At 41.1% G+C, this 23,621-nt stretch overlaps 1 protein-coding gene across 3 annotated transcripts in view; it reads left to right on the top strand.

The window, feature by feature from the left end:
- The window catches only part of cep112 (centrosomal protein 112), a 286,047-nt gene that overhangs the window by 79,617 nt on the left and 182,809 nt on the right, over positions 1 to 23,621 (top strand). For all 3 annotated transcript variants that reach the window (XM_055653750.1, XM_055653748.1, XM_055653749.1), the window contains 4 exons: positions 16,298 to 16,384; positions 20,415 to 20,514; positions 21,663 to 21,781; positions 23,292 to 23,435. In XM_055653750.1, coding sequence (XP_055509725.1) covers positions 16,298 to 16,384; positions 20,415 to 20,514; positions 21,663 to 21,781; positions 23,292 to 23,435 — 450 coding nt within the window. The remainder of the gene's footprint in view (positions 1 to 16,297; positions 16,385 to 20,414; positions 20,515 to 21,662; positions 21,782 to 23,291; positions 23,436 to 23,621) is intronic.

The following is a 23,621-nucleotide window of genomic DNA, read 5'->3' as shown; positions in this document are numbered from 1 at the left end:
TTTTGACTAATGTCTCAATTTCCCTCGTCAGTCAAGCTTTCTTACGTTTGCCTGCTTTGCCCTTCGCTCTAACGAGGACGTACACATCCTGAGCTTTCTCCAGTACACTTTTAAAAACATCCCACTTGGCCAATATTCCTTTCCCCTCTAATAACCTGCTCCACTCAACTTGAGCGAGACCTTCTCTCACACCCTCAAAGTTGGCCTTTCCCCAGTTGAGCATTTTAACACATAGACCCTCTCCGTCCCTATCCATAACTATCTTAAACCCAATCAAACTGTGGTCACTGGTCCCAAAAGACTCCTCCACACACACTTCATTAACTTGCCCATCCCAATTTCCCAATACTAGATCCAGCGTTACCCTCTCACGTGTGGGAGGTGTAGTGAGTGATACCATAAATTTCAAAAGCAAAGCTCGGAATATATATAAACATGTGATATAATTCATCCAAGTTCAATGTTTGCAAGCTGTCACTGAGTTTTATTAAAGCTCTTTCTTGGAGTTGGTTTATGAAAACATCAGATTCACCGTTATGTCAGGTAATGTTGGCAGTGGATTAATATAAAAAGTGCTGGATATACTAAATAGGTCAGGCAAATTTTGTGGCAGAAAATACAGTGATTATTTTAGATGGCTAGATGAAAGCAGCTTTATCTCTGCACATGTAGCTTGGCTTGCTGTGTGTTTTCACATTTTCCGATTATGTCTTGACTTTTTTTGAAATATTTTTGTTTTTATATCGCATGCTGTAGATAATGATGAAACAGGTTCGTTCCATCAATGTTTCTCTTTGCCAGCAGCTAAGACACGAGAACTTAGATGTATTTTCATAGTTTTATTGCTCTTGCCTTTTTTGTTGACAGAGGTCTCAGGGAGAGGTGAGTTTTTTAGTTTGCAAACAATGTATTTATTGCAGTTATAATCTGCTGTGTATTGAGAGGCTGAATATTGAGTTTAGTGTCTAGTCTACTGATCACACTAATTATTCTGCTTTGCATGATGCTTAACCTCTCCAATATTGAAGTGATCGAATCCACCAAGGTGGACCAAAGAATGTTCCATCACATTTCTGAATTGACTCTTATGTTTACTGAAGGGTTTTGAGAGAGGACTAGAGAAGGAGAGAAAGAGAGAGAGGGATAATACTATAGATAAATACATAAATACCTGTACAAGCAAGCCAAATTAAAGTACAATAGGTAGAGTGAAGGGAAAGATACAAAGTGCAGAATATCATTCTCAGCATTGAAGTCCAATGTCCGCTATGAGGTAGACTGCACCGTAACTTATTGAAGGACTATTCAGAAGACTGATATTGGAAGAGTAGAAAAAGGGGAAGAAGCAGTTTTCACCCAGAGAGTTGTGAATCTGTGGAATACTCTGCCACAGAGGGCAGCGGAAGGCAATTAACTGGATGTTTTCAAGAGAGAGTTAGATATAGCTCTTAGGAATCAAGGGATATGGGGAGAAAGTAGGAATGGGGTACTGATTTAGGATGATCAGCCATGTGCATATTGAATGGCGGTGCTGGCACGAATAGCCTACTCCAGCACCTATTTTCTATGTTTCCTGAAAACCTGATGACAGAGGGGAAGAAGCTATTCCACGGATAGAAATTCCTGGAGGGATATGGGCCAGGTGAAAGTTAGTGAGACTAGCCTGGTTAGGCAACTTGGTCAGCATGGACAAGTTGGGCCGAAGGTCCTGTTTCTGTGCGCTATAGCTCTTTGACTATAACTCTAAAGCAAACCTGGCAGATCAAGCTCTTTGTTATTTGCAGTACTTCACCATATTCTGTAATCTGGTGACCTGGGCATATTGCGTACTCTACGATTCTCATCAGTTTAGGGGAGCCAGAAAATGAACGAACCTCAAGCCATATCCTTCAAATCAGTCGTCGCTGCACTCTATCCTGGTTACAGGAATGCTACGCACACTTTGAAAGTGATGAACTGTAACAATGATGGGCAACATGATCCTGGCTGACCTCTCTCCGAGCAAAGCTGACCTTTAATGGTCAAAGAGATGGCTTTTAAGGAGCTTCTTAAGAAAGAAAAAGAGATTAGAGATTTAGGAATGGAATTCCCCAGGCAGTGAAAACACATCTGTCAATGATGATGCAATTCGAGATTGCATAAGAGGTTACAATGAGTTGGATGATACTGAGTTGGATGATCAGCCATGATCATATTGAATGGCGGTGCAGGCTCGAAGGGCCGAATGGCCTACTCCTGCACCTATTTTCTATGATTCTATGAGTGGACATCGGAGATCTAGAATGGCAGTGGGCCCGGATGTGTTGTCAATAATTGAAACGCATGGACATGGAAGGATGAGTCCAAAGATGGGTCATCGTTTAATCCACTTCTGATTGGAAATTAACACATGATGTACTGCAGAGATTAATGCTGGGGCTTTTATTGTATGCAATGTGTGTAAATGAATTGCATGCTGTGCCGCTTTGAGGCACTGTGTGATGCAAAGATAGTCTCCAGAAATCAAAAGGATTTTTGCCTCATCTACAAACTGCTGGTGTACACCCATGTCAGCTCTTCAAGTAACCGGCTGATGCTGTCTGTGCCAGCCTATTGTGAAAGGATGGCTCCAGGGAGACGTGGTCTACTTGCTGCAGAATGGCTAATGATTCTTTTGCTTTGACAACGGAAGTTGAATGGAGATACAAACTGGTCCGTGCTATCAGTGGAATTTTCCAACCGCCTATTATTCTCTTTGTTTAAGGTTTCATCACATCAAGGGGTGAATTGTGGGACAGCCAGTCAGTCACAGGGTCTCAAGGGTCATTGCCATTAGCTGCATGTTGCTTCTCTTTGTGCGTGGTCCAAAGAGGTTTCACGATAAAGTAAGAGCAGAAGCCTGAATACAGATGAGAATGGTCACAGGATGAGAAGGAAGCATATAAAAATGTGCTGAAATCTATTATGATGCACATTAATTAGAAGATACTTTACAAGCTTCTCACACCTTGATTCATCTTCTTGACATGTACATGAAACTTAAAACATTTTGTGCACCCTGTCATATTATTGCCAGATTGGAGTCATAATATCATAAAGTTGTACAGCATGGAATCAGAAAGTATAACTAAGCCTATATATACTCATCTCGCTTGCCTGCATTAATTATGGAATGCCCTGCTTATTCTCATAACTGGCCAGATGCCTATTAAATGTTTTAACTGTCCCTGCTTCGTCATCTCCGCTGGCAGTTCACTCCAGATACCAACTACTCCTTGTGTGAAAAATGTACCCCTCAGACACCTGTGATACCTCTCAGCTTCCTTCACTCCAGGGAAAACAGACCCAGCCTTCCAACTCACGCCTTTTAATCCAAGCAACATCCGTGTGAATCTTTTCTGCACCCTCTCACCCTTCCTGGGCTATTAGTGGGCCAGATTCAGGCAGAATGTGATATATTTTGTTTTTATCAAGAATTTCTGCCGAATACAATCAAGTAAGCAACGTATTATCTAAACAAACCAACATAAACTGCAATGCAAGCATTTGTCGGTGGGGGCGCTGCAATGGCGGCAGCCTTGTCAGCAGCGCGTTAGTTTTTTCAACTTTTTTTATTTTTTTAGTATGTTTTAAAGTATGTTTTTAATGTTTCTTTGTGTGTTTTGTGTGGGGTGGTGTGGGGGGGGGTGAGAGGGAAACCGTTTTGGTCGCCTCCTCCATGGAGAGGCGACTTTTTCCATGTCGCCTCCCCGTGGTCTAACAGCAAGGATCGGCGCGGCCTTTCCCGGAGACGCGCTCGGGACTTCAGCGGCGGGCGCAGCGTGGACTCTCGGCGTGGAGCGGGTGAGCCTTCGCTGGGGCTTGATGGAGGGGAGCGCTCCGTTTCACTGGCCCGGGGCAGCCGGCAGCCTGAAGCCGCGGTCTGCACAGCTCCAGCTGGCGCGGCGTCTACAGCCCGGGATCCCTCGTCGGGGGAAGAAGAAGCCATCACTGCCGGCCCGCGGCCAACTTCTACCGCGGGCCAGGCGTGAACTTACCATCACCCCTGGAGGGGAGCTTCGACCGCCGACCCTGCAGTCTGCGGTGCTTCTGTCTGCGGCGCGGCGGGGACTTTAAATCTTCGACCGCCGGCCTGCGGCCTACACCAACTTAAAGCCGCGGTCTCCGGTGGGGAAGAGCCGACTCTGGACTTACCTGGACTTGTACCATGTCCTTTTACCATCTGGACGCCCGCAGCAACGGCTGCGGAGGGTTGAAGTCCCGACCACGGGGGAAAATGGTGGAGGACTGGCCAAATTGTGTGCCTTCCACCACAGTGATGAATGCTGTGGTGGATGTTTATGTTAAATTTTTATTGTGTTTTTGTGTGTGTTCTTTATAATTGAACCGCTGCTGACATATTCATTTCACTTGCACTTATGTGCAATGTGACAAATAAACCGTATTGTTGTGTTGTATTGTATTTCCACCATGCATTTTGTTAATAGATCTTCACCGGCATCAAACTATTTTGTCTCACATCTGTTCTGCATTTGTTGGTCCTTATTAAAAACAGTATTTTCTAAAGCTCCATGAGTTCAGTCACGGAGATGAAAAATGTATGAACAGCATGAAATAACTGATTAAAAGTTCATTGTTATAGTTTTATGCAAGCCAATCTATTTCAGCTTACATTAAATGATTATATTTAAAATTAAATTAAGTTCCTTTGCAATCCCTTCTGACGCTTAGCTATAGAGTTATAAAGTCATACAGCATGGAAACAGGCACTTTGATCCAACCCGTCCATGCCAACCAAGATACTCATCTACCCTCATCTCATATGCCAGCCAGCCGACCCATATTCATGTTCCTGTCCAAATGTTTTCTAAATTTTATTATAGTACCTGCCTCATCCAATTCTTCTGGCAGCTTGTTCCATATACATACCACCCTCTGTGTGAAAAAACTGTCCTTCAGGTTCCTCTTTACTCTTCCCCCTCTCATATTAACCCCCTATGCTATCTAGTTCTTTATGTGTGCTTTAACCCTATCCAGACCCCTCATTATTTTATACACTTCTATAAGATCACCCCTCGGTCTCCTGTACTCTATGGAATAAAGTCCATGGCTGCCCAACCTCGGGTCCTGGCAACATCATTTTCACTTGTACATCGATACTCCATTAAACAATGTAACATGCAGCCTCTGGTATTTTTAACTCACAGTAACAAAAGTAAACTTGGAGCTATTAAAAAGACCTTTACCTTTGAAAATCCTACGGGAAAAATAACTTTCATTGCAAATCTGAAACTCTCTAGCACCTAACCCTCTTTCCCTCATCGACACAATTGTTTTTATAACATGACTTTGAACATCTCGAAGTTTCTTAGGCACACAGCTGTTGCATTTTCGCAGAATTACCTGTATTGTGATCAGCCTTCGACTTGCATTAAATGCTCAGCATGTTATGCAACATCTACGGTGAAAACTAGAGTTGTCAATTCAGGGAATAACTTTTCATAAGTAAGGAAAGAAGTACTTGCCTTAGAATTGAAATTCACTCCAATTTGAGTAGTCACAGAGTCACAGAGTGATGCAGTGCGGAAACACGCCCTTTGGCCCAACTTGCCCACACGGGCCAACATGTCCCAGCCACACTAGTCCCAGCTGCCTGCATTTGATCCATATCCCTCCAAACCTGTTCTGTCCATGTACCTGTCTTACTGTCCCTTAAATGTTGGGATAGTCCCTGCCTCAATTACCTCCTCTGGCAGCTTATTCCATGCAACCACCGTGAAAATGTTACCCCTCAGATTCCTATTAAATCTTTCCCCCTTCACCTTAAACCTATGTCCTCTGGTCCTCGATTCACCCATTTTGGGCAAGAGACTCTATTCCTCTCAGGATTTATACACCTCTATAAGATATCCCCTTTTCCTCCTGCGCTCCAAGGAATAGAATCTCAGCCTACTCAACCTCTCTCTATAGCTCAGACCCTCAAGTCCTGGCAACATCCTCGTAAAATCTCCTCTACCCTTTCCAGCTTGACAGCATCTTTCCTAAAACATGGTGCCCAGAACTGAACACAGTACTCTAAATGCGGCCTCACCAACATCTTATACAAATGCAATATGACCTCCCAGAATTGGCCTTTACTCTGTACTTCAGAAGAATAAGTGTGAATATCATGGAAGTTATTTTTTTAAGAGGAGTGTTGAATTAGGAGGGGATGTAGTGTCAGGATAGGGGGTAAAGAAGGAGTATTGTGAATCTCAGAACGTATCTACCTCCATGGATGTTTAATTATGAATATATTCAAGGCTGAGTTAGATGGTTTATTGCTGCTGAGCAATGAGGTCATTTTAGAAAGTGGAGGTAAACTATCAGTCACGTGTTATTAAATGGGGGAGCAAGAAAGAGACAGCATGACCTGCTACCCTCCTATGTCTTATGTTCTTGTGAAGAAGGGTCCCAATCCAAAACATCACCTGTTAATTCTCTCCCTAGATGCTGCCTGACCTGCTGAGTTACTCCAGCACTTTCTGTTTGCCTCAAGATTCCAGCATCTGTAGTTTTTATCTAAATATGAATGTACTTGTTTCAGGAGACACTTTCCATTAATGGTCTAAAATATCCAATTATCAGCTCAATTTATCACGTTACAAAAGAGCTTGAATATTCCTGAAAAGATTCATCTTTTAATTGCCTTACTAATGCCATTTGATGATGTTGTGCAGTCAGATATTTTGTATGGATGTGAATGTTCTGAGTAGGACCTGATAAGAAGTTTGATGAATATTAATCACTAAACAACAGAGGTCCTGAACAACAAATTCCTAATTTGAGGAAGGACATCCTTGTGATTGAGGCAGTGCAGCGGAGGTTCACGAGATTGATCCCTGGGATGGCGGGACTGTCATATGAGGAAAGATTGAAAGACTAGGCTTGTATTCACTGGAGTTTAGAAGGATGAGGGGGTATCTTATAGAAACATATAAAATTATAAAAGGACTGGAAAGCTAGATGCAGGAAAAATGTTCCCAATGTTGGCGAGTCCAGAACCAGGGGCCACAGTCTTAGAATAAAGGGGAGGCCATTTAAGACTGAGGTGAGAAAAACATTTTCACCTAGAGAGTTGTGAATTTGTGGAATTCCCGGCCACAGAGGGCAGTGGAGACCAAATCACTGGATGGATTTAAGAGAGCTCTAGGGGCTAGTGGAGTCAAGGGACATGGGGAGAAGGCAGGCACGGGTTATTGATTGGGGACGATCAGCCATGATCACAATGAATGGCGGTGCTGACTCGAAGGGCCGAATGGCCTCCTCCTGCACCTATTTTCTATGTTTTGATGTTTCTAAATCTAGCCCAGTAGGAGCTAAAGATTTACTACAGTCAGTTCACAACCTTACTTGAGTAATAACCCCCAAATCTTTCATCTGATCACCAAGGAAGATGAGGCAATAGATTACCACCATCTGCAAGTTCCTGTCCTATTCACATCACCTTTCTTTTCATCATCACTGGATCAAATTGCTGGAACTCTTTGCACCATGGAGTACTTTCACCACAAGGATTACAGTGTTCAAGAAAGCAGCCCTCCATCAGCTTCTTGAGGACATTAAACATTGGCCTTACAAGCAAAACCAATTTGTATCAGCGCCCTTTATGTGGCGACTACTGCATACCTTGTAAAGTATTTCACTGTGACTTTGTCGCATGTGACAATAAGGTATTCAATTCAATTCAAATTAAAAAATACATTTTGTGGAGCAGTTTTGTCAGGGCACTTGACATCAGGTTTTGCTTTCAAATTCTTCTGTATTTCTTCCCACTTTGACACCTGTGCTGTGTGGTTTTTCTTTTGCAATTTGTAATTCTTGTGTGGCAAGTCTGATTTGAGACTATTTGTGCTATTTTGTATTGATAATCCAGACAGTAAACAATTAATTGGAGAGTGCAGAGCTCATGTCAGGCCACAGTAAAGAACAAGACGGCTACACTGAGCATGAGACTCAAGCAGATGGTTCAGAAAACCCCTTGTAACCCTGTTTGCTATGATACCACAAGCTCTAATTAATATAGTTAGCATCTAAAATAATTTACAACTGCCATTCAGTTGATATTAAAATTACCGCTCTGCTTAAGTAAATGAACGGGGCCCGGAGGGCATAGCATATCATAAATAAAACAGGCATGGTCGCTGGAGAAAAAGCAACTAATTTAGAAGTTGGTTTAAATTATTTATTTAGGAATGAGATTAAATTTCTGCATACAAAAATTTGCATACAGAATATATGTTCTTTCTTTCTGCTTCTTTGCTGCCTCCCTCTCAACTTCTGGTGGAGGTTCTCTGCATGAAAGGGAACTGATTGCTATTCAGGATCTGTGTAAAATGTTCAGGTTAATGATGATGATGAATCATCCAATGTCTATTTAAATCTACAGAAATAATCTTGGTCACTCGGCTTTTGCGGAATAGTGTAGCATTTTATAATGTTTTTTTAGCTTTATATAATTCCCTTAGATGTTCTTGATACGCGAGGCAGTTATGGAAAATGTATTTGAAATTACCGTAAGTAAAGGAGTGATGTACGCACAATATTGTACATTGAAAGAATTGACAGTATTCACATAACTATTCACTGGCACTTTCATGGGTTGAAAGGAGCTCAAGTCTGATCTCCTAAATCAAGTCATGGCCCATGCCATATGGTCACCTGTAAAGGTCAGTTCAAGAATAAATGTTTTTCCTCATGAATTCTGGCACTTAGTTTGTAATTCTGTGCATTCACAACTCAGTCGGAAAGTTTAACAAAAGATTAAAATGTTGCACCAGCAAAATCATTTTCAAAGTAAACGTTAACGTAAAATAGATGGATCACATGCAGTTGACTATTAGTAGATTATTAGATAGACTTCTATTTCATTCGTACTTCTCTCCTAAGAATTGCCTGTACGTCTCCTTCTACAATGAACCTGTTGAAACATGATTGGTGGAAGATTGAAGGGCTTTTGGGTTGAGTGTGTTGTTCACCCATATTTGTGCTCTTAATATTCTACCAAGTTCACATTTGTAAAACATCCAGCCATATGAAAGTTATAATAACAAATGAATTATTAAAAACCAACATGTCATTCATGGACTTAAAAGTTATATTTTTGTAAATATGATCACTTGCCATTTCCTGCAAGCGGAATAATTCCAATCTGTTAATATATTATTATAATATTATTCCTTCAAAGCAAACAAATGCATAATAATATCAAGCAATTCTCTCCTGTACTACAAGGAATTTGTGAGTAATGAATTTTGTAATAATTACATTCAGAAGAAATTATTTCAGCCATACTCTAAAAGTAGGAAGGCTTCCTCTAATTTTCATTTTTCTTACATTTTTTTAAACTTTATTCATTCTGTACGGTTTGAAACCTGCACAAACTTGGCCCAACAACTTTTGCAGTGCACTGGTGTGCTAACTGTTCTCACCACTGCCTTCTGATTCAGAAGAAAACGGACTTGCCTGAACCAGCCCTCCCGGTGGGAAAGTGTGGGTGAAAGCCAGCCCTGTGTTCCCGTAAGGACCCATGTGAAGGAAAGAACACTGAGTACTCAACACTAGCCCCACCCATCAAAAATATGAAAAATCAAACAGTCAGCTCTGACATGCCCTAGAGGCTGTCTGAACAGTCACAGAAAAAGTATTTCTGAATGTTCTGGTGATGATCATCTTCTTGCGTATGGCGTGCACAGCCTAAAGTTGTAGGTCAAGGGTAGACATCCAAGCCAGGGCAGCATCAGTTGCTGGGTGGATGGCTTTGATGCCACCAGGGAAAAGCCTCAGTGGGCAGTCATTCACAATGTGTCAGATGATCTGGTCTGGATGTCCGCAGTCGCAAGCAGGACTGTCCGTCATCCCCCACTTATGCAGGTGATGGGCTGTTCTTGCATGGACGGTGCGGATTCTGTTCAGGGTTAGCCATAGCTTGTGATGGAGGTCAAATCCTGGTGGTTTCACTGTGTGATCTGTGATGGCATCTCCGTTGTTGGTGTTGGCATCTTTCCAGGCTCTGCACCACTCAGTCTTGGAGCCAAAGTCTTCCAGGGATTTGACTGAAGACCTGGAAGACTTTGTGGGACCCTTGATCTGGTGATGATGGTCAAAACATATATAAGAAATTACAAATGAAAAGTAAACAAAAACCCATACTAAAAACACTTTAGTTGCAGATTATAACTCTTTACAAATATATGTAATTGTAATTGGTGCCTAGTTCTGCAGGTGGATGGATCTGTGCTGAGCAATGCTGCAAAATTGGCTTTGTTATAGAAGACAGGTCGGTGGTGGGCAGGTGTTGGTGGTTTACGGATGTCAGACGAGAGGAGTTCTGAAATGATAAGTACAGGAACCTCTGCTGTATCTAACAATTTGTTGAAAATGTAGGTAGTCTGATGAGTTACTTGACAATGCACCATTTTTAATGTTATCTGCAGATTATGAAGAAGGTTTTATAGGAAGGCAGGTACGGGATACTGAGTTGGATGATCAGCCATGATCATATTGAATGGCGGTGCAGGCTCGAAGGGCCGAATGGCCTACTCCTGCACCTAATTTCTATGTTTCTATGTTTCTATGTAAAAAGTACTGTCCCAGTCTTCCCATCCATTTCCCTGAATTCTAATCAATGTGAAAACTATTCCATCACATTTCTAGCTTGGACCTTGAAAATGATGTAAAGACTTTGGGGTACAAGGAGATGCCACATAAGATGCCACAGATTCAAACCTGTTCTTGTAGCCATTTTATTTGATGTGGCGGTTCTGAGTATGTTTCTGTTTCGTTCTGATGCCCTTGTGTTAATGGTGAAGTAAGGATTAGGCAGTGGTAATGCCATTCACCATCAAACTATCAAGAGTAGTTTGTAAGATGCTCACTTGTTAGAGAAATTGTTTGGCAATAATGGTTACTTTCCAGCCCACAGCACATTCTCAAGAACTTTGTGTGGCACAGTTGCACAGCTGGTAGAGCTACTGCCTCACAGCACCAAAGATCCGGTTTTGATCCAGACCTCGGGAGCTGTCTGTGTGGGGTTTGCACATTCTTCCTGTGACCATGTCAGTTTCCTCTGGGTGCTCCAGTTTCCTCCCACATCCCAACCATTCATAGGTTCATTGGCCTCTGTAAAATTGCTATAAGTGTGTAGGGAGTGGATGCGAAAATCTGATAACAGAACTAGTGAGAACGGGTAATTGAAGGTCAGCATGGACTCGGTGGTCTGAAGGGCCTGTTTCCATGCTGCAACCTTCAATTTAATTCAATCTTGTTGCTTTAGTCCATGGATTATACCATCATCCAAGGAGCTGTACGTAGAATTAAATGTTATACGATCATCAATGAACATCCCTAGTTCTGATCATATGATGCAAGGAAAATAAAAGAGAAACAGCTGAAATTGGCTGGGCCCAGGACACTGACAATAGGTGCAGGAGTAGGCCATTCGGCCCTTCGAGCCAGCCAGCCTTCAATGTAATCATGGCTGATCATTCCGAATCAGTACCCCGTTCCTGCCTTCTCCCCATATCCCCTGACTCCGCTATTTTTAAGAGCCCTATCTAGCTCTCTCTTGAAAGCATCCAGAGAACGTGCCTCCACCGCCCTCTGAGGCAGAGAATTCCACAGATTCACCACTCTCTGTGAAAAAAGGTGCTTCCTCGTCTCCGTTCTAAATGGCTTACTCCTTATTCTTAAACTGTGGCCCCTGTTTCTGGACTCCCCCAACAGCTACTCTCACCTCATTTTATGTCAGTTTGGGCCCATTGTCAGGCATCTATAGCAATGATTTGGATCAGGATGTATAAAGTAAGTTTGCAGATGATACTAAAATAAGTGGTATCGTAGACAGTGATGCAGATTATTAAAGAATTACAGCGGGATCTTGATCAGCTGGGTAAATGGACCTAGAAATACCAAATGGAGTTTAATTCAGACACCACCGCAGATGCCGCCTGACCCACTAAGTTCCTCCAGCACTTTGTTTTTTTGCATAGGCTAATGAGTTCTAAAGATGAACATGCCCAAGAAAATTTGGTAAGCAAACAATCAAGTAATAGTGAACTTTTTCAAAAGTTTCCTCAATGATATTTGGGGTATTATTGAAGGTCATATGTCATCTATTAGTTTTCAAGAAAATATTTTGAGTGTGCCAGTTGCTTCATTCTGAAAGATAACTGCATTGGAAAGTCCCACTATAAAATGTTAACACAGGTTGTTTAATTGTGCATCGTTGATGTACAAGAGCCACAAACAAAATTTGGCATAATTTGTGATAGCTTTCGTAGACAGTGACCAGAGTTGTATCTTTTGAATGCTTATTCATTGATTTAAGTTTCTTGCAGGCTGGTTTGTGCTTTTCTGCCAAACCCACTTTTCAGATCGCACAGCCAAAGCCTTGCCTTTTCTGTCTTCACTGCATTCCTTTCCAGGGGGCAGGTCAGACAGGTGGGTTTTAATCTTGTTCTTTGCTGGTATAGCGTTGTTTATATTAGCAAGCCTGGAGTCTTACAAAGTGGAATCCTCCTAACTGCCTCTTTTATTTTGGGGTGAGAAATCCCCCACACCCCAGAATGGCATCGATCACACTCTGATTAGCATTCATAATCTGAACTAGTCAGATTATCTTCTTGACTGAATATATTTGATTATGTAAATGTGGGATTCTGTGATAAACATTTCCCCCTTTACTTGTTTATGTTTCACTGAGCCTTTGTAGTCACTCTGGCACAAACATTTTGACTTTACAAACCTGAGGTGTAATCACTTTCTGAGATGTCGCCTCTGGCCCACAGGTGATCAGATAAGAGTAGACAAGCTAACAGCCATGATCGTGAGTTCAAAGCAGATGGAGCCTTAGGCATCAGATAACGAGGAACCCATATGCATAAAAGTTGTGTTTATATAGTAGGAAATTAAACAGATCAAATAGATCATAATTTTTTTTCAAGTAAATACGTGCAAGGCAGGTATAACTGAAATCGGTATCAATGATAACATTAAGAACGGGAAAAGCAAAACATAACAAAAATTCAGCTGCCATAAGTTGCTTGCAGTTAATATATTTGCAGCAAGCTAGAAAATTAAATTGGCAAAACATCAGCTAAAGAGTAATAAATCAAACTGATCAAATCAGTTTTTGCCAGAGGAAAAAGAGAAATTTATCATACTGAGTTTGTGGTGGAATAGGCCAGGGGCATGATTGCCACATGAGATGAATAATACCCAGGAAAGCAAGGCTGCAGCAGAAGCATTATTAATGCTTTTTTTCCAGGTCGGCTGCCCTCAGTATGGTCGGTAGGGTGAATTGCCACCTCTTAGTAGAATAACTTCTTAGCCCTTGGTACACAATAGTGCGCAGCATACCAGAACTGGGGCTGCCCAATTGTTGCATTGTTTTAGAAACATAGAAAATAGGTTTAGGAGGAGGCCATTCGGCCGTTCGAGCCAGCACCGCCATTCATTGTGATCATGGCATATCGTCCCCTATCAATAACCTATGCCTGCCTTCTCCCCATATCCCTTGACTCCACTAGCCGCTAGAGCTCTATCTCTCTTAAATCCATCCAGTGACTTGGCCTCCACTGCCCTCTGTGGCAGGGAATTCCATAAATTCACAACTCCTGGATGAAAACGTTTTTTCTCACCTCAGTCTTAAATTACCCCTTTATTCTAAGACTGCGGCCCCTGGTTCTGGACTCGCCTGACATTGCGAACATTTTTCCTGCATCTAGCTTGTCCAGTCCTTTTATAATTTTATATGTTTCTATAAGATCCCCCTCATCCTTCTAAACTCCAGTGAATACAAGCCTAATCTTTTCAATCTTTCCTCATATGACAGTCCCGCCATCCCAGGGATCAATCTCGTGAACCTACGCTGCACTCCCTCAATCACAAGGATGTCCTTCCTCAAATTAGGAGACCAAAACTGCACACAATAATCTAGATGTGGTCTCACCAGAGCCCTATACAACTGCAGAAGAACCTCTTTATTCCTATACTGAAATCCTCTTCTCATGAAGGCCAACATTCCATTAGCTTTCTTCACTGCCTGCTGTACCTGCACGCCAACTTTCAGTGACCGGTGTACAAGGACGCCCAGGTCGTGCTGCACCTCCCCCTTAACTAACCTATCGCCATTGAGATAATAATCTGCCCCCTTGTTTTTGCCGCCAAAGTGGATAACCTCACATTTATCTATATTATATTTGCTCAATCAACACGAACCCCAGCACATGAAGGACGAAAAGTTAGAGGGCAAATTATTCATGGGCAATAACCAAAAAAGCTTTTGAATCCCTTCATCATCAAGTGATTCAATCTTTCAGAAAGAGGTATTTTGGTCTATAGTTGACTCTTCGTAAAAGCTGTCCAAATTGCCCCACTTGCTACTTACTCCATAATTCTGCTTTGTTTTTCTCTTTGAAGTGTATATCTAGTTCCCTTTGGAAAGTTACTAGTAAATCTGCTTCCACAATCATTCAAGCAATGCTCTCCAGGGCATCATTATTCAATGTGTAGAGCTATCTTCTCCCTCCCCACCCATCCCTTTGTCTTTCACCTTCAATCTGTGACCTTTGGTTATAGAGCTACTGCCACCTGCGACACTCTTCCTTATCTACTCTCCGCCTATGTGAGGAGAATAATCGTAACTTCTGTAATCATATCTTCTCAATTCTATTGAGGTACAGTGATTAAGTTACTGGATTGGTATCCAGGCTATTGGAATATTGAGGTTTTGGTTTGTTACTCTCATGTGTACCGAGGTACAGTGAAAAGCTATGTTCTACATGCAATTCAATTAAATCAGATAATACTATACAGAAATACAATCAGGTCAGACTCAAGTACAATAGGTACAAGAAAGAGGAAATATAGAGTGCAGAATATAGTTCCCAGCATGTTTCACAACAGTTCCATAGACAAAGTCCAATGGGGTAGTGGTGAATCGGACATTACCCTATCTTGTGGAAAGACCATTCGGAGGGGAACAAGTTGTTCCTGAGTCTGGTGGTGCGCACTTTCAAGCTTCTGTACCATTTACTCATCGGGAGCAGGGAGAAGAAAGAATGAGAGGGGTGGGACAAGTCTTTGATTGTGTTAGCTGCTTTACCAAGGCAGTATGAAATGTAGATGGTCATTGGTGGGGAGTCTGGTCCGTGTGATGCACTGACATGGAGACATGGGGATGCAAGTCAGGAAGTACCTCTGGAGAATATGGATAGGTGAAGTTTTGGGTCGAGAAGTCTCTCTTACGCCATCACTTTGTGTCCTTTTGTGTATTGACCAGTATCTGCAGTTCCTTGTTTCTACTTGGTAATGTTGACCTGGTTGCCGGGCCACAGAGTAATATTAATACTGATGGATTGCTCTGCTAGAAGCCAATATGGACTTTGTGAGACAAATGGTTTTGCGCGACGAGGAGAAAAACATATTTAGAATCCTTCAGCCATCTTTACCTGCATGATGGCAAAATCATCAATGTGGTCGATTGTTAACCTATCCCTAAATTTGTCCGGCAAGCCATTAAGTTAAGCAAACAATGAGGGATAACATTTTATCTGCCAATGTTCTCCACATCCCATTAATTTTACTAAAAAAAACACATTCGGAGTTCCTTCAATGACAAAAGGGTGATTTTGTTGTTGCTGTTCATCTGATCTCCATCCGGTGCTTCCTAGTGTGGCTGAGATCAGATGATGGGGCTTGAAGTAGTCAAGTCCTTCCACTCCAATAATGGGGTGATATGACAAGCAAATCACCATGTTTGTAGCCCTTATAAAATATTTAATCTTTATTACATCATTATATTTAATCTGTGTTCTTGCCAGACCACAGATAGCCCTACATACTTCATTTCTTTTACACGTTATTTTGTGCAATGTTGTGGCTGCAGTTACATGTTTCCCTGAATAACTAAATTACAGACGATTGAATGGCACTGCAAACAAGTTTAACAGCATATTATAAGGTAATTGCAGATTGTCAAATTAATGGTCTAAATGGCAGGTATAATGTGTCCATTTTTAATATGATAAATTATTTTTAATATTTTGTTCAATTACCAAAATGTAAAAATAGTGAAATGGTTTCAGAATTTAATATCAAAGTATAATTGCATCATTTAGAGCATAATGTTTCAAGAGCAGCTTTTGTATTGAAAATAATGGGATATATTACGATATTCCCACAGGTCATTTTACACATTCTTTCCATTTCATACAGAATGGAATTTCATTTAGTGGAAGGAGTAACCCTACTTGTTTAATTTTTTTAATGAAACTAGACTGAGATGAAGACAAAGATGCTGGAAACAAAATTCCACGAGGAGAAGTTGAAACTGCAACAAAAGCATGACACTGATGTACAAAAGGTAACGTAAGTGTGTTTAAAGCCTCCCATTGTGGGGTGTTGAGAAAGAATGCATTTCAGCATCTCACTATGTAGTGGGGAGAGGAGAGTATGATGGATTTCGTCATTCAACTGCACCGGGGAACAGCGCTGAAGAAGGGCTCGCTGGTGCAGACCAGCGACATCAGCACCTAGTTTAACAGTGAAACGACACAGAGTGCTGGAGAAACTCAGCAGACTGAATCAGTCAGAATGATCCCGACCCGAAACTTATCACGTTCGCCAGCGATGCTGCCTGACCTACTGAGCCCAGCACTTTGTGTCCTTTTGCATATTAACCAGCATCTGCAGATCTTCATTTCTACTTCATACAATGATAATCACTTACTCGGTTATAGGAGATAATTGGCATTACCGGTCACCACTCCCCCCCATGGTCCCGTATAACGAGGTGTTGCTGTATTTCTAACGGGTTGCTCTCCGGCCTCTAATATTCCCAGCTTTGTCCAATCTCTCTTTATAGCCAATACTTTGCAATCCAGGCAACATCCAGGAATTTCTTCTTCACCCTCTCCAAGCCTTTCACATCCTTATTATAGTGTGGTGAGAAAGGACTTTACTTGGCACCCAAATGTTTCATCTTGAGAGGTCACATGACAAAGTTTCTTCCTTCAGCTTGAATAGTTTCCTTTTGGACTTATTTCAGATGGTGTACCAAATACACAACACAATGCAACTTTGAACATAGAATTTCAATGCTTTATTTCTGACAGCAATATTTCTACATTTCATGCTGCTGTATTTTGCAGGTCAAGTCAAATAAAAATATGCCTCATTTAAAAAGAGACGTTGTCAATGTTGGTTGATTCCATGCAGTGGCATTGGATGTTAAGCCCACCCTACACACTGCTCGGGCAATTTTGTCAAGTTTAAAAAGCCCACATTCTTTAATTGGATCACCAACAACTGCCATCTTTTGTTTTTCAGACAACTTTTTGTTGCAATCAAAGTGGGATTGGTTGATTGTCACAATCGTTACTCCAGCTAACATGAAAGATGAAATGAACTGGAATTAATTGTTTTAGGAGGCTTTAGTGTACAATTAATAAAACACAGGTGATATTGTTCAGGACTCCATTCCATGGAGCGCAGGAGGATGAGGGGAGATCTTATAGAGGAATACAAAATCGTGAGAGGAATAGATCAGGTACATGCACAGTCTTTTGCCCAGAGTAGGGGAATCGAGGACCAGAGGACATAGGTTCAAGGTGAAGGGGAAAGGATTTAATAGGAATCCGAGGGGTGACTTTTCACACAAAGGGTGCAGGGTGTATGGAACAAGCTACCAGAGGAGGTAGTTGAGGATGGGACTATTCCACCGTTTAAGAAACAGTTAGACAGGTACATGGATAGGACAGGTTTGGAGGGATATGGACCAAGCGAAGGCAAGTGGGACGAGTGTAGCTGGGACATTGTTGGCCAGTGTGGACGAGTTGGGCCTGTTTCCACACTGTATGACTCTGTGACTCTAAACATAAAATCATTGTTGCCATGTTCATTAAAGAATCAAATTTCATCAGCTTGAAGGATACAGCCGTTACTAGTCACAGAACAAGGAATGTTTGTTGGATTTGCTCTAATACCTGTTTTCTCTCTCTCTCTCTCTCTCTCTCTCTCTCTCTCTCTCTCTCTCTCTCTCTCTCTCTCTCTCTCTTTTTTGTGTTTTCTATGAGTACTGTGTCCACACGACCTGTTATGCTGCTGCAAGGAAGAATACAGTTTTGATTACTGTACTTATGACAATTAAACGCTCTTGACTCTTGTAACTTTTGATTTGGAGTCATAGTCATCAGGCGGAGAAACACGTCCTTTGGCCCACAATGTCCATGCTAACCATAAAGTACACGTCTACACCCATCCCATTTTCCCGGTATTTGGCCCATAGCTTCTTATGTTTCGGCGATTCAAGTCCTGTCTAGATAATTCTTAAATATTGTGAATCGATGCCTCCGCAGTTAGGGTGTTCCACTCTGCAGCTCTTCCCTACTCCTTGTGCTTATACGACCGACAAAGCACTTTTTGTCAGTAAAGTCGTGACTAGTACTGCATTTGCTCTCTGAACAATGGAGGAGCATTCCAAGTTTCTCTGGAGAAATAATGCAGCACAGGGAATTGTGTTCTCACCCCCATCTTGCTGCACTTTCTTCATTTGACCTATGGAACGCCATTGTTGCAGTTTGTTATTCAAACAATTCCTGCAAGGTATTGTTTATCATGGCCTTTCTCCCAAGTGGAGTGACACCTTGGCCTACCAACCACCTTTTCACACAAGCCTCACGTTCTGTGCCCTGCAGTAAACTGACAACCAGAATAGATCTCTTTGGCTGCTTGGGTAACTTAAATGTCAAAATACAGATCAACGTTCAGTTTTTGTGCAGGTGTAAATTACAGCCATATTTTTGAAAAGATGGTGATTTAAATGGGCAGCTCATTCAGAGATCTGCCAGAAATTCAATGTACTAAATGGTTACCCTTTGGTGATTAATTTAATTTGTAATTTAATGCTGAAGTGGCACTCCACCTGGTTAGTCAGACACAGAAAGCAAGAGGAAATGTTTGTATATTAGACAAATTACATTAAAGGGAAGACAAACAACCCTCCTGATTAAACCGGCTTAACTTGTCTGAAGAAGGGTCTCGACCTGAAACGTCACCTATTCCTTTGCTCCATGGAAGCTGCCTCACCCACTGAGTTTCTCCAGCATTTTTATCTACCTTCGATTTTTCCAGCATCTGCGGTTCCTTCTTAAACATAACTCACCTATGCTGTTATGTATGCTGCACCTGAGCCTTCATCTGCATTCCTTGTCTAATATTATTTGTTCAACCCTCTTTTTCCTTTTGTGGGTATTTAGCCTCTCCTTATATTTATTGATATTATTTGTTCCAACCACTGCTATGGTCAAGAGTTCCACAGTCTTCCCAATCTCTGGGAAATGACATTTTTAATACATTATCTTTTCATTTTCTTATTAACCATCTCTTACTTAAGATCTTGGGTTTTTTGCATTGAAGCCTAACCACTATTTAGTACATAAGCTCCATGGCCAGAATGAGCACCACCTGAAATTGGAGGAGCAGCACCTCATATACCGCTTGCGCAGACTGCACCCCAACGGTATGAACATTGACTTCTCCAATTTCCAGTAGCCCTTGCTGTCTCCTCCCCTCCTCTCCCTCAGCCCTCTGGCTCCTCCTCGTCGTTTTTTTTTCTTCTCCCGACCCAATTTGCCAGCACAGCTTCACCGGTAATTGGAACAATACCGTACATCTCCGTTATTGTTCTCAAATTATCCAGCAAACCATTTGCCTTGCATGTTATTAAAATACTTTTGTACATTTACTGCCTAACATCATACCATGAAATTGTGATGGAAAGAAATTAGCACTTTACATCAAAACTGTCTATGTAAGTATTGAAAAAAATTGCGGAATAGAAACAATTGCCTTTAAAGATATAGTTGCAGATTTTGGTCAGTAGTTGCTGATTAGAGACTGCCTGTCCCACTGAGTTCCTTCAGCTTTTGTGTCTATAGAATTATAGAAGATCTATGGCACAGAAGTAGGCTGTTTGAACTGTCGTGCCTATGCCTGTTCTGAAGGAGCCACACAAATATGACCCCACCTTCCAGCATTAGAACCATTTCCCTGCAAGTTATAACTCTGCAGCTACATATATGCAGGTATCAATTAAATATGATGAGTGTTTCTGACTCCATGCTGCTTCCAGCTGGTGAAATCCAGGCTTTACCACCCAAAAACAAATTCCACTAATTTCCCCCCAAATTGTTCTACAAATTATTTTACATCTACACCTACTGGTTTTGTACTCTCTTCTGTTTTTCCTATTTGCTCTATTCCATCTCCTTATCAAGCACCAGAAATCCATCTCTGCCATATCGTCCATACACCTTATATTGGAGTTGGAAAATCCTTTTCAAACTGAGTTCTGCTGGATCTTCAGGTTGTATATTTTTTTTGTCTTCTTCCAGATTCTTGACCGGAAAAATAACGAGATTGACGAGCTGAAGACACTTTATAGGAACAAGCAAAAGGAAGCAGAGGAAATGAATAAAATGCTGGAAAAGAGAGGTAAACATTGCAAAGGTTATAGCAAGGGGTCATCTTGGCTTTGAAATTAATAACCTGACCTGAACCTATCCTGGCAACAGCCCATCTGAACTCAAACCAAACTCAAATTATAAATATTTTTGTGCACCTGAACCTGACATATTGGAAGCCAAGTTCTAGACTAAACTATACAACAATTTATGTATAGTTATTGGGTGGTGCAGTGGTAGAGTTGCTGCCTTATGGTGCCAGTGATCCGGGTTAGATCTTGATCTTGGGTGCTAACTGTACAGGTCAAGTTATTTACACAGAGAGTGATGGGTGCTAGCTACATATAGTGTACCAACAGTTTTTATTGCCAATATGTTTCTCCTGAATCTTTTCCCCAACTGTTTTTGGAACTGAGTTATAAACAGTAGTAGGACTGGACCCGAGGTAAGAAGCAATACCTAGTTGCCTTGAGAAGGTTTTTCCAGGTGGTACTGTAATATCATAGCAACAGGAACGAGGGAGGAGCAGCACAGACACTATAAGCATAGGTCAAGAAAAGGCTGGTGAATTTCAGGGCAAGAAGTTAATGGTGAAGTTAATGAAACCAACCTAACACAGATGCAAACGTTGATGTAGCGGAGAAAGTGTTGGGGGGTGGTATTAGTGTACGCCTGGAACAAGAACTGTTCAAAGTAACCACAAAAAGGCAAGCATTTTTCTTTTTTTCTCTCTTTGTTTGTATGGCTTTGTAAATATTTGTTTAGTGTATAAATGTAAATAATTTGGTGCACATATAGCTGCTGGTGTACACATGGTGTAGATCTAGCTGATAAATTTGTATAAGATAATTATAAGCAGTTGAATAAGGATGGGAATTAATAAGCTTTGGGTTCTTCCTGCTTCTTTTCGGACACATACAATTTCATTTATTTATAGATATTGTTTATGACACTTTATAAATATTCTTGTTTTGTTTTTTGTATGCTGTTTCACACTTGCTTTTTATTCTTTTATTCTGTTTGAAATAAAGAATTAAATAAATAAATAAATAAATGAATAGCTGCGGTCCATGTGAATGCCAATGGCTCCATCTTTAACTTAGAGAAAGTGAGATCAGTCTGAAGAAAGATCCAGACATCTGCATGTCCTTGTATCTACTTATTCTTCTATTTTGACAGTGCAGACCTTGGTTCGAGAATCACAGGTTATACGAGAATGTAAGGAGAAGCAGATTGCCGAGTTGAAGAAGATGGCTGGGCAGAGTGCTGACAGTTTAAAAAATGATTGGGAGAGAAAGGTAAGGTACTTGAAACATCTGAATATGTCTGACGAAGGGTCACGACCCGAAACGTCACCCATTCCTTCTCTCCAGAGATGCTGCCTGTCCCACCGAGTTACTCCAGCATTTTGTGTCTATCTGAATACGTGGATTTGTTTTATATGCATTGTTCTAAATGCATTATTTAAATTATGTCATTTTTTAAAAATATTGTGACACTATATAGATGGAGTTCCTGTTTCCGTGGTGGGAAGTGGGGATTGTGGGATGTGGAGTGTGGTTAGTGGATGGATGAGAGACAAGGGACATTGATGGTGTGAAAAGCAAGTAACAAGTTGGAGGTCATGGTCATTTTTAACCACATTTGGTTTTACGGTGTTTAGGATATCTGGTGAGTTCTTATTTGATATATCTAAACATTAAGAGAAATGTTAACTGTGCTTTATCTAATCATGTCTATAAAACTACTTCATCCCACCGGATTATTTGGGATATCCTGTGATGAAAATTTTAAGTCGTAGGTGTTGAGACTGTAAGACCTCAATTGATGGGTACGTGGCACTTGGCTGAGGATAGCATATGGTCTACAGGCTATTGAATAACCTAATATTGAGTGGGGGAGAGTATGTCATTAAAAAAAAAGAGATATTTCTTTACCTACTGTGACTTGTCTCATCATTTTCATGTTTGCTGAGACTCATTGCCCTAAATGTGGACAGGTAGTACCTTGCAAACATTTTCCCTTGTGATCCAAAACATTTTGGAAGAATTTCCAGAATTTCTACCCATCAACTAGAAGAAGAAGGAAAATGTATTACTACACGCATCACATGGGTCTTTCTAAACCTTACTTACATACACTTACACAGCTTCCTTCAGGTTTGGAACAATGTAATACTTGTGAAGGAGGCATTATAGTATTTAAAGTGTTGTTTGCATTGAAATTGCTGATGGAGATGCTAGTGCAACATTGATAACTCAGTGAAGATATTCATGGGGTGCAGGTGAACTTGGACATTCACCTGCACCCGCCACTGGGATTAAAACACTCATCACTTGTAACATAATCGCTTTATTATGTTGTTGGCATGTCTTTGACATGTTGAGATCTCTCTGGAACTCTCTGCCACAGAAGGTAGTTGAGGCCAGTTCATTGGCTATATTTAAGAGGGAGTTAGATGTGACCCTTGTGGCTAAAGGGATCAGGGGGTATGGAGAGAAGGCAGGTACAGGATACTGAGTTGGATGATCAGCCATGATCATATTGAATGGTGGTGCAGGCTCGAAGGGCCGAATGGCCTCTACTCCTGCACCTATTGTCTATGTTTCTATGTCCGTGTGGTCACGTCTGTCCTCGGGTGATTAAAGGTTAGTTTATCTGTCAAATGTTGTTGGGGACCTTGACAAAACAAAAGCTCCTTGGATTTGCTGCTGAATATAACGCCAGATTCACCTAATGTCCACTTTCAGAGACTAACCGTCCAGGGAACAAATGTAAAAAAATATATCTTTTATTATTTAAATGTAGTTACACAGTGTTGTGGCAGAACTGGAGCAAGAGAAATTTCAGCTGCAGAAGAAACACACAGAGAATATTCAGGAATTACTCAATGATACCAATGCACGACTCAATAAAATGGAGATAGAATATGCTGCTCAGACAAAAGCCACTGTAAGTATCCTGTGTTTTGTACTTTGACTGAACTATTAACTTTTCATTAATCAAAGTGCTGCATATGTGTATATACAGTGTATATATATTTTGTGTATATATATATATATATATATATATATATGCACTATATAGTCACAACTTGCTACTTTATAAAGTTTTCAAACGTCTTGGTTGAACATATCA

This window comes from Leucoraja erinacea, chromosome 23 (assembly GCF_028641065.1).
Source record: "Leucoraja erinacea ecotype New England chromosome 23, Leri_hhj_1, whole genome shotgun sequence".
In the NCBI taxonomy this organism is placed as follows: domain Eukaryota; kingdom Metazoa; phylum Chordata; class Chondrichthyes; order Rajiformes; family Rajidae; genus Leucoraja; species Leucoraja erinaceus.
The sequence above is the reverse complement of the archived record's forward strand: the minus strand, read 5'-3'. Positions and strand labels throughout refer to the sequence as shown.